The sequence below is a fragment of the Gadus morhua genome, chromosome 3 (assembly GCF_902167405.1).
Source record: "Gadus morhua chromosome 3, gadMor3.0, whole genome shotgun sequence".
In the NCBI taxonomy this organism is placed as follows: Eukaryota; Metazoa; Chordata; class Actinopteri; order Gadiformes; family Gadidae; genus Gadus; species Gadus morhua.
In genome coordinates, this window is record NC_044050.1 from 9,014,983 (window position 1) to 9,027,195 (window position 12,213).

The following is a 12,213-nucleotide window of genomic DNA, read 5'->3' on the forward strand; positions in this document are numbered from 1 at the left end:
GGTAACCGAAGGCCGCAGTACACGTAGTGCCTCACTGAACGGGGGCCCCGACATCACCAATGTTGACCCATGTTGACGCCTTGTTTATTTGTTGTTGTGTCCCCCAGGGTCCTAAAGGCTCAGTCTGACCATCGTTCCCGTCATGAAGGTAAGAGCTTCCCTCTCAGGTTCTCCTCTCAGCTCCTCTCAGCTCAACCTCCCCCCCCCCCCCCCCCCCCCCCCCCCCCCCGAGAGAACTAACGGCCTCCCACTCTCCCTGGCTCCCGGCAGTGACCCACTACTCCATGTGGCTGATGGTGAGCTGGGCCCACTGCTGCTCCCTGGTCAAGTCCAGCCTGGCGGACAGCGAGCACCTCCACGACTGGCTGCGCAAACTCACCCTGCTGGTCCCTGAGGTGGGGAAAACACACACACACATAATACACACACACACTCACACTCACACTCACACTCACACTCTGTCTCTGTCTCACTGTTTGTGTGTGTGTGTGTGTAGCCGGCGGTGAGACATGAGGCATGTAACGGGCTGTACAAGCTGTCTCTATCGGGCCTGGAGGGAGGAGAGTCCATCAACAGGTCCTTCCTGCTGCTGGCCGCCTCCACCCTGCTCAAGTTCCTCCCCGACGCCCAGGCCCTCAAACCACTCAGGGTAGGACGCTTTGTCTCTGTCTTTGTCTCTCTGTCTTTGTCTCTGTCTTTTTCTGTCTCTTTCAATGTGTCTGTTTGTCTCTCCAACGGTTTAACTCTCTGTGTGGCTTTATCTCTGTGTCTCTCTCTGTCTGGCTCTTCCCTGTCTCTAGTTGCACATTTGTCTTTATTTCAGTTTATGTCTCTCTCTGTCTCCCATTCTGTCTTTGTCTCACTACGTCTCTTTCCCCTGATTCTCTCATATGACTTTCGCTATCTCCCCTGCCTGTTTTTCTTTTCTCCTCCAGTCTCTTTATAACGCTCCCTCTAGCTCCCTCTTTCTGTCGCTCTCTCTCCCTCGCGGTCAGCTATGAATCATGGTCACTATCCTGTCACCTTAGTCTCCTGTGTCGCAGGGCTTCAGGGAATAGTCCCAGTGACCTGAGGCTCACTCTAGCTGTTGTGTCTTCAGATGGAGGACTTTGAGGAGGAGCCCATTCTGAGGACGGGCTGTAAGGAGTACTTCTGGCTCCTCTGTAAACTCATCGATAACATCCACGTGAAGGACGCCAGCCAGGTAGGATGCCTCATCCACCCCCCCGCCGCCACCTCCTGTTTAATAAAGCCCCCTGTTCATGTCCCCTGTTGTCCCATTTGATCCCCATGGTTACTGTTTACTTGCTTACTGCACTGGCCTGTCAATTCCTGTAGTTTATATCACCTGTTCACTACCTGTTGATTACTGATCTCCATGGTTACCCTCTACCTGTTTAACCACAGACCACTCTGCTGGACCTGGATGCGTTGGCCCGGCACCTGGCCGACTGCATCAGGACGTAAGAATATTCACCTCTCCTCCTTCTCACCCCCTCCTCTTCCTCACCAACATGCTTCGCCCCCCTCTTCCTCACCAAATCCTCCTCTTCCCCCCACCCCTACAGATGGTGAACGGATATTTAGTTTAGTAAGATTTAGTTCGATTTAGTCTAGTAAGATTTAGTTAGATTTAGTTTAGTTAGATTTAATCTAGTAAGATTTAGTTAGATTTAGTTTAGTTAGATTTAATCTAGTAAGATTTAGTTAGATTTAGTTTAGTTAGATTTAGTTTAGTTAGATTTAGGTGAGTTAGATTTAGGTGAGTTAGATTTCGGTGAGTTAGATTTAGTTGAGTTATATTTAGTTGAGCTAGATTTAGTTTCATGTCCTAATGAACCCCCCCCCCCCCCGTCCTCCCTCCCCAGGCGGGAGATCCTGGACCAGCAGGACGGCGCCATCGAGGACGACGGGCTCACGGGCCTCCTGCGCCTCGCCACCAGCGTGCTGAAGCACAAGCCCCCCTTCAAGTTCTCGCGGGAGGGCCAGGAGTTCCTGCGGGACGTACACAACCTGCTGTTCCTGCTGCCCAGCCTGGCCGACCGCGCCCAGCCCAAGTGCAAGTCCCACTCCGCGCGCGCCGCCGCCTACGACCTGCTGGTGGAGACGGTGAAGGGCTCCGTGGAGAACTACCGGCTGCTCCACAACTGGGTCATGTCCCAGCACATGCAAGGTGAGCCCCCCCCCACACACACACACACACACACACACACCCTCAGAAAATGATCCCAGATGGATTTGGGTGTCACAGTGGATGTAGAGGATGGTGCTAGAACTGTAAGAAAGCCTGTTTGTCACATGAGTTATAACAGCTTTCATACAGTGGTTAGACATTATTGATATGAACAACTCCCGGTTGCACCCAAGCCACTAGAAGCTATACTCTGAGCTGTGTGATGTAAGAATATCCGATTAGAGATTAGCTGGCTGGATACTAGCGGGGACATTGCCTAGCATGCTGTCTGGTCAGAATGCAGGCTGGTGGTCATTGAGTGTACCGTGTGTCTGCAGCCTCCCACGCGCCCTACAAGTGGGACTACTGGCCCCACGAGGACGTGCGCGCCGAGTGCCGCTTCGTGGGCCTCACCAACCTGGGAGCCACCTGCTACCTGGCCTCTACCATCCAGCAGCTCTACATGATCCCAGAGGCCCGCCAGGCCATCTTCACCGCCAAGGTACCCTCACTGCTACCATCACCATGCTGTGACATTACTGGAACCACAACCTTACTGTTGCATTACTGGAACCATGACCTTACTGTTGCATTACTGTAACCATGACCTTACTGTTGCATTACTGTAACCATGACCTTACTGTTGCATAGGGCTGGGCGATATGGACAAAATCACGATATGAGTAATTTTATATCACGATATGGATATATATCAAGATATGGTATTTTTGAAGTAAATTAAAATAATAACTTCACATTTGATCAGTTTTTTCTTTTATTTTGAACTTGAATTTCCATGCTTACAAAGGAGTAAGTAGCGAACAATCTGTCATTAACTGCAGTGTCATATAGTGCAAACATCTTGTAAACATTGAACTGTTTTTTCAATACAAATAACATTTTTTTTTTAAAGGTGTGTTCACACCTGCCTGGCTGTCAGTCAGTGCAGTGTAATATAAAATAAAAATCACAGCATCACACAAATATTTTAAATACTAATTATGCACTTATAAAATAAAGTTATGTGCTGTGCAAATAGCTGGTGGTAAAAATAGAACTGTTTCTTCAATACAAATGAGATTTTTTTTCAAGTTAACAGGTGAGTCTCACACCTGCTTTGCTTCAGTCAGTGCAGTGCAATATAATTTTTTTTTTTTTTTTTTTTTTTTTTTTTTTCTCTCTCGGTATAAACGATATGGCCAAATCTCTCCCGGTAGACACTTTCATATCGCCCAACCCTACTGTTGCATTACTGTAACCATGACCTTACTGTTGCATTACTGTAACCATGACCTTACTGTTGCATTACTGTAACCATGACCTTACCGTGACATTACTGGAAGCATGACCTTATTGTTACATTACTGTAACCATGACCTTACTGATACCGTTACTATGGTACTGTTGTTACTGTTATTACTGTAACTGTTTCCATGAGCATACTATTACATTACTATTACTATGACCATACTGTTAGATTACTGTTGCCATGAACATGTAACATTACTGTTATCACGACAAAACGGTTGCATTACTTTAACCATACTGTGGTACTTGACAATACTGTTACAATCGGGTTACTGTCACCATGCGCATTCTCTTGCATGATAATACTGCTACATTACTGTTAACAAGACCATCCTCCTGTCACACTACTGTTACGGTAACCATTACCATTACTGCTATATGACTTACCATGACGATGGACTGCGTTCATATGTTACATTGCTGTTACGTTACATTTGGTGAAACAGCGGTGCAGCGATTTACGCTATATTCTCACATGTCGTCTTATCTCTTGGCCTTCAGTACGCCGAGGACATCAAACACAAGACCACCCTGCTGGAGCTACAGAAGATGTTCACCTATCTCATGGTCAGTAACACACACACACACGGGCTCACACACAAACACTGACTCCCTCAATCTCTCTCTCGTTCACCCACTCTCTGCTGGATGCGTGTGTGCAGGAGAGCGAGAGGAAGGCCTACAACCCACGCCCGTTCTGTAAGACCTACACCATGGACAAGCAGCCTCTGAACACCGGGGAGCAGAAGGACATGACAGAGTTCTTCACCGACCTCATCACCAAGATAGAGGAGATGTCCCACGACCTGGTACGCCCACACTCTGTCTCTTTTTAATGTAGGAGACGCTCATTGGACCACTATATGAGTAAATGTATACATATGGGTTGGTTACCCTTTAAAGTCCTCATACCGCATCATCGATGCAAGTCCATTGGACATGTAAACCTTGCTCCCATCTGTTGTGACTCATGGATTAAGGTGTAATTCAAAGATGCATATAGGGAAAATACTCCTTATTCGTCATTGCGTAAGTACGATACGCAAAATCAGATATAGCTGGATATAAAACCATATATTGGTGACGAAAGGACGAGGCTGTCACGATGACGCCTGTTTAACCCTAACGAATGAATGAATTTGTGATGAACCAATGAACCAATGATCCCGTGTTTAGACCGACCTAACGAGGTGCGCTGCTTCCTCCTTCAGAAAAACACGGTGAAGACTCTGTTTGGAGGCGTCATCACCAACAACGTGGTCTCCCTGGTGAGCAAAACATTCACCTAGAGGTCTCATTGGATCTGTGACTCCATTGAACCCTTTTCAGCTGCACTCTGTTAGAATAATATAAACCACAATCGTTGTAAGAGGTGATTTTTTTTTTTAAATATAACTTTTGAAGGATCCCAGAGAGCTTTACATAGTGAGTCTTGGGGGATATAACGCCTCATCCACGAGCAGTATGTAGCAACCCCCTCGGTGACGCACGTTCATCCCAGCGAGCGGTTGGGACATCCTTGAACAAGGTGCCTCACCCTCCACCTGCTGACTCTGTATCCAGTGCTCAGCGCTCAAGTTGCTTTGGATGAAAATCTCTGTCAGCCGACAAAAGTAAAGTTATAGACTAGAACTTAATTTAGTGTTCAGCTCTAAATCAGTGCCACTGACTCGGTGCTCGTTGATGTTCTCAACCCATCAGAAAGGTTGTACGGTTGTCCTGCAGGCTAAGGTTGTAACTGTTCCTCTGGCCTCCTCCAGGACTGCGACCACGTCAGCCAAACGGCGGAGGAGTTTTACACGGTGCGGTGCCAGGTGGCGGACATGAAGAACATCTACGTGAGTCTTCTGCTTCCTTTGCTACAGATAATCGGTGTTGGAATAATCCTGGACTCCCTAACCCCTACCTGCCTATCCTTAATGACATGATTCTGAATTCACTGCAAGTCGCCTTGGATAAGTGTGACTGAGTAAATAGAAACATACCCGGTATGGTCCCCTTCTCACAACTTGGTGCACAGTGAGTTGACCTCACAACACAACCACCTTGATTATCCCGAGGCCGTCAGCCGTAGAGAGGGGAACTCTAGTCTTCAGACCTCTGACACTAACCACGCAGGGATGGGGGCTTTTGGGGGTCTGCAGGAGTCTCTGGACGAGGTGACCATCAAAGACACCCTGGAAGGAGACAACATGTACACCTGTTCCCAGTGTGGCAAGAAGGTCCGCGCAGAGAAGAGGTCAGTGTTGTTAGGAAATAAAGAAATGCACATTATGATACAATTGAAAGTGGATTCACAGTTTGATTGGGGACTCTAAAGAGTGATAGTATGTTGTATAGTATAATGGGTTATAATTAGGGCTGTCAAACGATTACATTTTTTATTTGCGATTAATTGCATAGTATTGGTGAGAGAACTCACTATTAATCAAATTTTTCAAATACTATTTTAAATCCAATCCAACTAAAGTTAAATGGGATAATCAAATGGAATGACACATTATCATTTATACCAAATGTACTTGATAAGCAAAAACTAGAGCAAGTGATTTTGAGAGAGTGTTATTGACTCCCGTAGTGTGGGTTGAATATGAAACTTGCATCTTGGGAATTGTAAACAGGCAATTACTTAGTACAATTGTAAACCAACAGTTACTACAAGTGTAGTTAGAATAAAATAAGTGGCACCACAGATTTGGAAATTGTCACTTACTGCAAGAGTATTTGAATGTAAAGTAAGTGGAACTAAAAACAAAAATGAATTCTGATTTGACTGTTGACATTCTGTGGGAAAAAAACGTCCAAAATCACAGTAAAATAAAAAGTGCCAATCGTTAGTATGTTGTGAGTATTTGGTGTTATGTGTTTAGAATGTGAAACCCTGTAATACAATTATCGCGGGTTCGTTATCAATCTCTATTCCCTCTCTCTCCTGGTCTTGTCTATTGACTCTGATGGTCTCTCTACCACCAGGCATAGTCCGTTATCTCTCTCTATTCCCTCTCTCTCCTGGTCTTGTCTATTGACTCTGGTCTCTCCACAACACCCAGGGCGTGTTTCAAGAAGCTCCCTCGCATCCTGAGCTTCAACACGATGCGCTACACCTTCAACATGGTGACCATGATGAAGGAGAAGGTCAACACCCACTTCTCCTTCCCGCTGCGCCTCAACATGACCACCTACACCGAGGACTTCCTCATGGGCAAGGGGGACCGCAAGGAGGGTGGGTCTCACTGCATGAAGTCAGGAACTGAATGAGGTCATGAACTGAATGAGGTCATGAACTGACTGAGGTCATGAACTGAATGAGGTCATGAACTGAATGAGGTCATGAACTAAATGTCGTTATGAACCGAATGTCGTCATGAACTAAATGTCGTTATGAACCAAATGGCGCCATGAACCGCATGACATGTTCTCCATGACATCATTAGACGCATGGCTGAATGAAGTGAATGATTTAAGGATCTGTATGATTTAATGCAGATCCTAATGAGGATAACTAATGAGGTAATCACCTGCGTGATTCAATTAGCTGCATGACGTATTGAACTGATGGACATAATGAACTGAATGGCGTTATGTGCTGTGTAATGTAATGAGCTGAATGACGTCATGAACTAACACAAATGAACTGCCTGACGTAATGAATGAGGTCCTGTGTGGCAGGCTCCCGGGAGGAGGGCGAGGCCAAGGGTGCGGAGAGCTACGAGTACGACCTGATCGGCGTCACAGTGCACACGGGCACGGCAGACGGTGGCCATTACTACAGCTTCATCAGGGACATTGTGAACCCCCACGCCTACAAAAACAACAAGTGGTGAGTGGGTTGAAAGTGTTTATGTTACGGGGCGCCGCCATGTTGGATTTCAACAATCAGCTACGTCACTGGCATGGTAACCTACTGCTACTCTGGCTCTAGCAGCCACGGGAGGTAATGAGTCAGACTCTGAGGCTTGCTGAAATGGCTATGGAAAAGCAAACAACCAGGTCTACAGGAGGATCATACTGCATTGCCCCTGGCTGCAGTAATGAACATCATCCATTTCCACAGGCTACCTTTGAATAGGAAACCAGCCCTTAATACATGGCTGGCAACCTTAAAACTGGCTAACCCTCCGATAGCCCCTGTCATGTCAATCTCCACAAGCTAGCACTCCAACCATAAAGTGTATAAACTATTACTCAGACGATATCACAGCTCTATGTTTCCAAGCTGCTAATTAAACCACGGCGGGTCTGCAAACAGAAGTTCCACAAATGTCCCTTTCTACTCACCCTGATGTTCGCCGACTAGTCGATTGCTGATGCAGAGGGAGTTAAACTCGAAGAAGTAGTTGCATAGTAAGATGTATCTGTGCAATATCCATCTCTGCAATATCCATCAACATCGACCAGCAAATAATCCTCCAACATCCACCTAAAGTAAACGTGACACTCGTGAATCCGCCTCGCATCTATTGTCATCCGCGGGTGTATCTCCCAAAGTGCATCTAACATGTCTTTCAGGCCCCGTCCACACGGAGCCGATTTTTTGTTGAAACCATGTCCAAGGGTGGTTTCAAATAAAACCGGACCTATGCGGTTTCGTGTTAGGATTTGTGTGGACGCCTGAAGAGACGTTAGAGCTGCGTTGAAAGTTACTTTTTTTTTTTGTTGTTGTTTTTGTAGCTTTAATTACAATTGGTCAATTTAATTACTAACTGTACATTAAAAAGTATTTCTACTCAATCTGAAAGGTATAATTTGCTATCTCCTCAACTTGAATGTTTGTATACAGCGCGCAGTCTTGATGCGCTCCACTTTTTTTTGTTGAGAACCAGCGCCTTGAATATGTAGGTACTACAGCGTTTGTACAGTTCGATGCGTTTTTGCAATGAGTCCGTCTTTACTGAGATATTCCTGAAATGCATCAAAGGAAAACGGAGGGGGAAAGATCGTTTTCGCCTTGTTACTTGTTCCTCTCGGACTGTATGTTTGCAAACAAGTGCGCAGGCTTTATGCGCATGCTCGCCTCATCGAGTTGCTTTTTATGGGGCGTTCCAGCGTCTCCGCTCGGACATCCCTTAGAGAGAGCATGGCCACTTCCAAAACCTCTGTCGCTGCACAGCAGCCGAAATGCCCTATGCATGGTTATGCAACCTAATCCCACCATTAGATGGTCAAGGTTGACCGGGACCTCTCGGCAGCAGAACGATTCAGTGGCAGTATCCATGTTCCAGCAGCACTCACACGAACACCGGTCACACCCACACGATTCGAAGGTGGAGCTGGAGCCTGAAATTGATCCCTCTCCACCGGGTGTTAGTCGAACACTACAGGCATGTCCCTCACAGGCTCAAACACGTAACCAGACATACTAAAATCACTATTTTCCACCGTGGACTTAAGAAGTCGTTTGCGTGTCTGCCACAACAATCTAGTCCTACCATGCCAGTGACGTCATCGAAAATGTCGGCGCTCTAATACTAACAGACCCATTTTCTTTTGTTGCTAAAAAATCTATTGATTTTTTTGTAATGGTCATAACTAACTTTTCAGTTCAGTTCATCTTTAATGAACGACAGTATCTAATAATATGATTGACAACTATGTTGTTCCAGGTACCTGTTCAACGACGCAGAGGTGAAGCCCTTCGACTCTGCCCAGCTGGCGTCTGAATGTTTTGGTGGAGAGATGACTGTGAGTGTTCCTGCATGAAACTGTTGAGATTGGTCATGTAAAGCTAACTTGTAAAGCTAAAGCTAACCTGTCCGGTTGTTGTTTTTTTCCAGACAAAAACGTACGACTCTGTCACCGACAAATTCATGGACTTCTCCTTCGAGAAGGTGAGGAGGAGCTTCTTTGGGCGTGTGGGTTTCTGGGGGACGTTTGGATGGAGTCATTTAGCAGGCCACACTTTAATCCAGAGACTTAAAGTGAGGTGGAGAACAATCAAAGCATTCAGTCACAATGGAGTAGCTGGAAAAACTACCTTATTTGAAAAGACAAACTGGCGAAATTCTTGAGTAGCAAGAGGTTGGTTGATTTTCCACAATTTAGCTCAATAGAGTGAGTAAGAGGTGAGCAGATGTTTAGAGTAAGGAATTGGGAGTAGGAGCACACTATAAGATTAAGTGGATATTGTAAGACTAGGGAGGAGAGGAGATTGTGAGATAAAGTGGAGTAGACTGTAAGATGGAGCAGGGGGATGGAGGAGAGGAGAATGTGAGAAGAAGTGGCAGAGGAGGATGGGAATAAGGTTTGTGTGTGTGTTTGTGTGTGTGTGTGTGGTTCCAGACCCACAGTGCCTACATGCTCTTCTACAAGAGAGTGGAGTTAGAGGAGGAGAATGGAAAAGACTTCAGCTTCGACGTCTCTCCAGATCTCCTGGAGGTGAGCTGAGGCTTTAATGTTAAACGTCCTAAATATTCAAACAAAATGTCATGTTTCCTCTTGAGAAACAGTCTAATTACCATGCAGTACTGCAGTAGGATTTTAGTCCACAGAATACTTTCTGATGAAATGTTCTTAATAATATTTGTATTTTATAAACTTTTTCTGCAGTGGATTTGGCAAGACAACATGCAGTTTCTCCAGGATAAGAACATATTTGAGCACACATATTTTGGGTAGGTGACAAAATTTGAATTGTAGAATGATTTCAATTCAAATTGGGCTGTGTGGTTACACTGTATGTTGTCTCCACAGCTTTATGTGGCAGCTCTGCAGTAGCATTCCCAGCACTTTACCAGACCCTAAAGCCATCTCCCTGATGACCTCCAAGGTGAGACGGACCCCAAACACACACACGATACTCTGCTGAGGGTAGCGTTGTGTCTTCACAAAACACAAGCACAAACAGCTAAGGTTAGCTCACAGTCCGGTCAAAACATGCATGGCTAAAGTTAGCTGTGTAGCTCCCTCACAAAACACAAACACTAAAGAGCTAAGGTAAGCCTATAGTCATCACAAAACCCCTACACCGCTGTGTTTGCGGATAGTCAAAACAAAAACCCTAATCATCAATACGGTAGGGCAAAATCTGGCCTTACCCCCTCTACTGAACACACCTAATCTCCGAAGTCTCCAAATTGAATAGATATGTCTTGACGGTGTTCAACATGACATCAGTGTAACGTTGTTGTCCTTCCTCTTGGTTCCCAGCTCAGCACGTCGTTTGTACTGGAGACGTTTATCCACTCCAAAGAGAAGGTAGGCGGAGAGGCTGTCATGAAAGCTGCTGTTGTGTTGGTAGTTGTTGTTCTAGTAGCAGTTGTTGTGCACGCCTGTTTGTAGTGCAGGTGCGTTTCAATGGTAACGTATTGATTGTGATCCCCAGCCCACTATGCTGCAATGGATCGAACTCCTCACCAAACAGTTCAACAACAGCCAGGCAGCCTGCGAGGTGACAGACCCATAAACACACACACACTACATTACACGACACACATGTGCACTGAATTATTTATTATTAATATTATTACTCATCAACTTCTCTCTCTTCAACTATGGTTCTTGTTCTGTGCTCCAGTGGTTTTTGGACCGCATGGCTGATGACAACTGGTGGCCCATGCAGATCCTCATCAAGTGTCCCAACCAGATCGTCAGACAGGCAAGTCACACACACTCACACACGTCTTTATCCCGCTCATCTTGTGTCTCTCTTTCATGGCACCACTCTTGCACTCGCGCTCAATCACTCACACACTCACAAACTCACACACTCATTCTCACGCACACACACACACACCGCTAACGTCCTGTTTGGGGGGGTGTGGCAGATGTTCCAGAGGCTGTGTATCCATGTGATCCAGCGGTTGCGGCCGGTCCACGCCCACCTGTACCTGCAGCCTGGCATGGAGGACGGGTAGGTCCTCCGCCTTCACCCTGGTCCCGCCCACCTCTCACACCATCTGCTTCTTTATTAGACGACACTGGTGGCAAAATTATAAAAATATTTCTATATACGCAATGAAAAATGTCCATGCAAAACGAAATGTGAACGAAGGCATTTATAAATATATATAAACATGTATATCAACTTTTTCTTCTTGCCGTTTGTATTAGATTCCGGAACAGATGAATCATAATTGAACCTCCCCTCGCACTCTCTCTCTTTTCCTTTCCTTTCTTTTCTCTCTCCTCTCCTCTCTCCTATTTCTCTCATCTCTCTTTTCTCTTTTCCCTCTCTCTCTTGTCTCTCTCTCTCCCTCTCCCTCCCCCTCCCTCCCTCCCCCAGGTCTGATGACATGGACGGGCCCGTGGAGGACCTGGGCAGCCGCTCGTGTGTGACGCGCTTCGTCAAGACGCTGCTGTCCATCATGGAGCACGGCGTGAAGCCGCACAGCAAGCACCTCACCGAGTACTTTGCTTTCCTGTACGAGTTCGCCAAGATGGGGGAGGAGGAGGTACAGTACTGTCAGCACCGTAGACACGAGTACAGACTACTGCTGGCACTTAAGATGTTGATCTAGCATGCAGCCTTTCCGTTGTATGTCATATTCCAGAGTCTTCGACTTGCCTGTTAATAAATACGAGTAAATGGAGAGCTGTGTTTTTCCTGGATGCACTTTAAAGTTTACATTTCTCATCAGATTTCAATCAGTCGTTTTTATGTTCATGTTAAATAATACTATATATATGTATATGATAATGATCACCTTATTTGTATTCAAGGCTAAAATGCTACTGCTATGTTAAATAAGCGCCTACCTTCTTCATAATGCCCAAAATGTATTGGTCATTTAGCA

At 45.9% G+C, this 12,213-nt stretch overlaps 1 protein-coding gene across 2 annotated transcripts in view; it reads left to right on the forward strand.

The window, feature by feature from the left end:
* The window catches only part of usp34 (ubiquitin specific peptidase 34), a 51,804-nt gene that overhangs the window by 25,173 nt on the left and 14,418 nt on the right, over nucleotides 1-12,213 (forward strand). For both annotated transcript variants that reach the window (XM_030351336.1, XM_030351338.1), the window contains exons 35-58: nucleotides 108-148; nucleotides 271-395; nucleotides 497-649; nucleotides 1,100-1,204; nucleotides 1,408-1,463; nucleotides 1,869-2,173; nucleotides 2,512-2,675; nucleotides 3,983-4,048; nucleotides 4,144-4,290; nucleotides 4,693-4,749; nucleotides 5,242-5,319; nucleotides 5,626-5,720; nucleotides 6,532-6,704; nucleotides 7,151-7,301; nucleotides 9,085-9,163; nucleotides 9,256-9,309; nucleotides 9,761-9,856; nucleotides 10,028-10,092; nucleotides 10,172-10,247; nucleotides 10,628-10,675; nucleotides 10,803-10,868; nucleotides 10,995-11,075; nucleotides 11,245-11,330; nucleotides 11,703-11,871. In XM_030351336.1, the coding sequence (XP_030207196.1) occupies nucleotides 108-148; nucleotides 271-395; nucleotides 497-649; nucleotides 1,100-1,204; nucleotides 1,408-1,463; nucleotides 1,869-2,173; nucleotides 2,512-2,675; nucleotides 3,983-4,048; nucleotides 4,144-4,290; nucleotides 4,693-4,749; nucleotides 5,242-5,319; nucleotides 5,626-5,720; nucleotides 6,532-6,704; nucleotides 7,151-7,301; nucleotides 9,085-9,163; nucleotides 9,256-9,309; nucleotides 9,761-9,856; nucleotides 10,028-10,092; nucleotides 10,172-10,247; nucleotides 10,628-10,675; nucleotides 10,803-10,868; nucleotides 10,995-11,075; nucleotides 11,245-11,330; nucleotides 11,703-11,871 (2,536 nt within the window). The remainder of the gene's footprint in view (nucleotides 1-107; nucleotides 149-270; nucleotides 396-496; nucleotides 650-1,099; nucleotides 1,205-1,407; nucleotides 1,464-1,868; nucleotides 2,174-2,511; nucleotides 2,676-3,982; nucleotides 4,049-4,143; nucleotides 4,291-4,692; nucleotides 4,750-5,241; nucleotides 5,320-5,625; nucleotides 5,721-6,531; nucleotides 6,705-7,150; nucleotides 7,302-9,084; nucleotides 9,164-9,255; nucleotides 9,310-9,760; nucleotides 9,857-10,027; nucleotides 10,093-10,171; nucleotides 10,248-10,627; nucleotides 10,676-10,802; nucleotides 10,869-10,994; nucleotides 11,076-11,244; nucleotides 11,331-11,702; nucleotides 11,872-12,213) is intronic.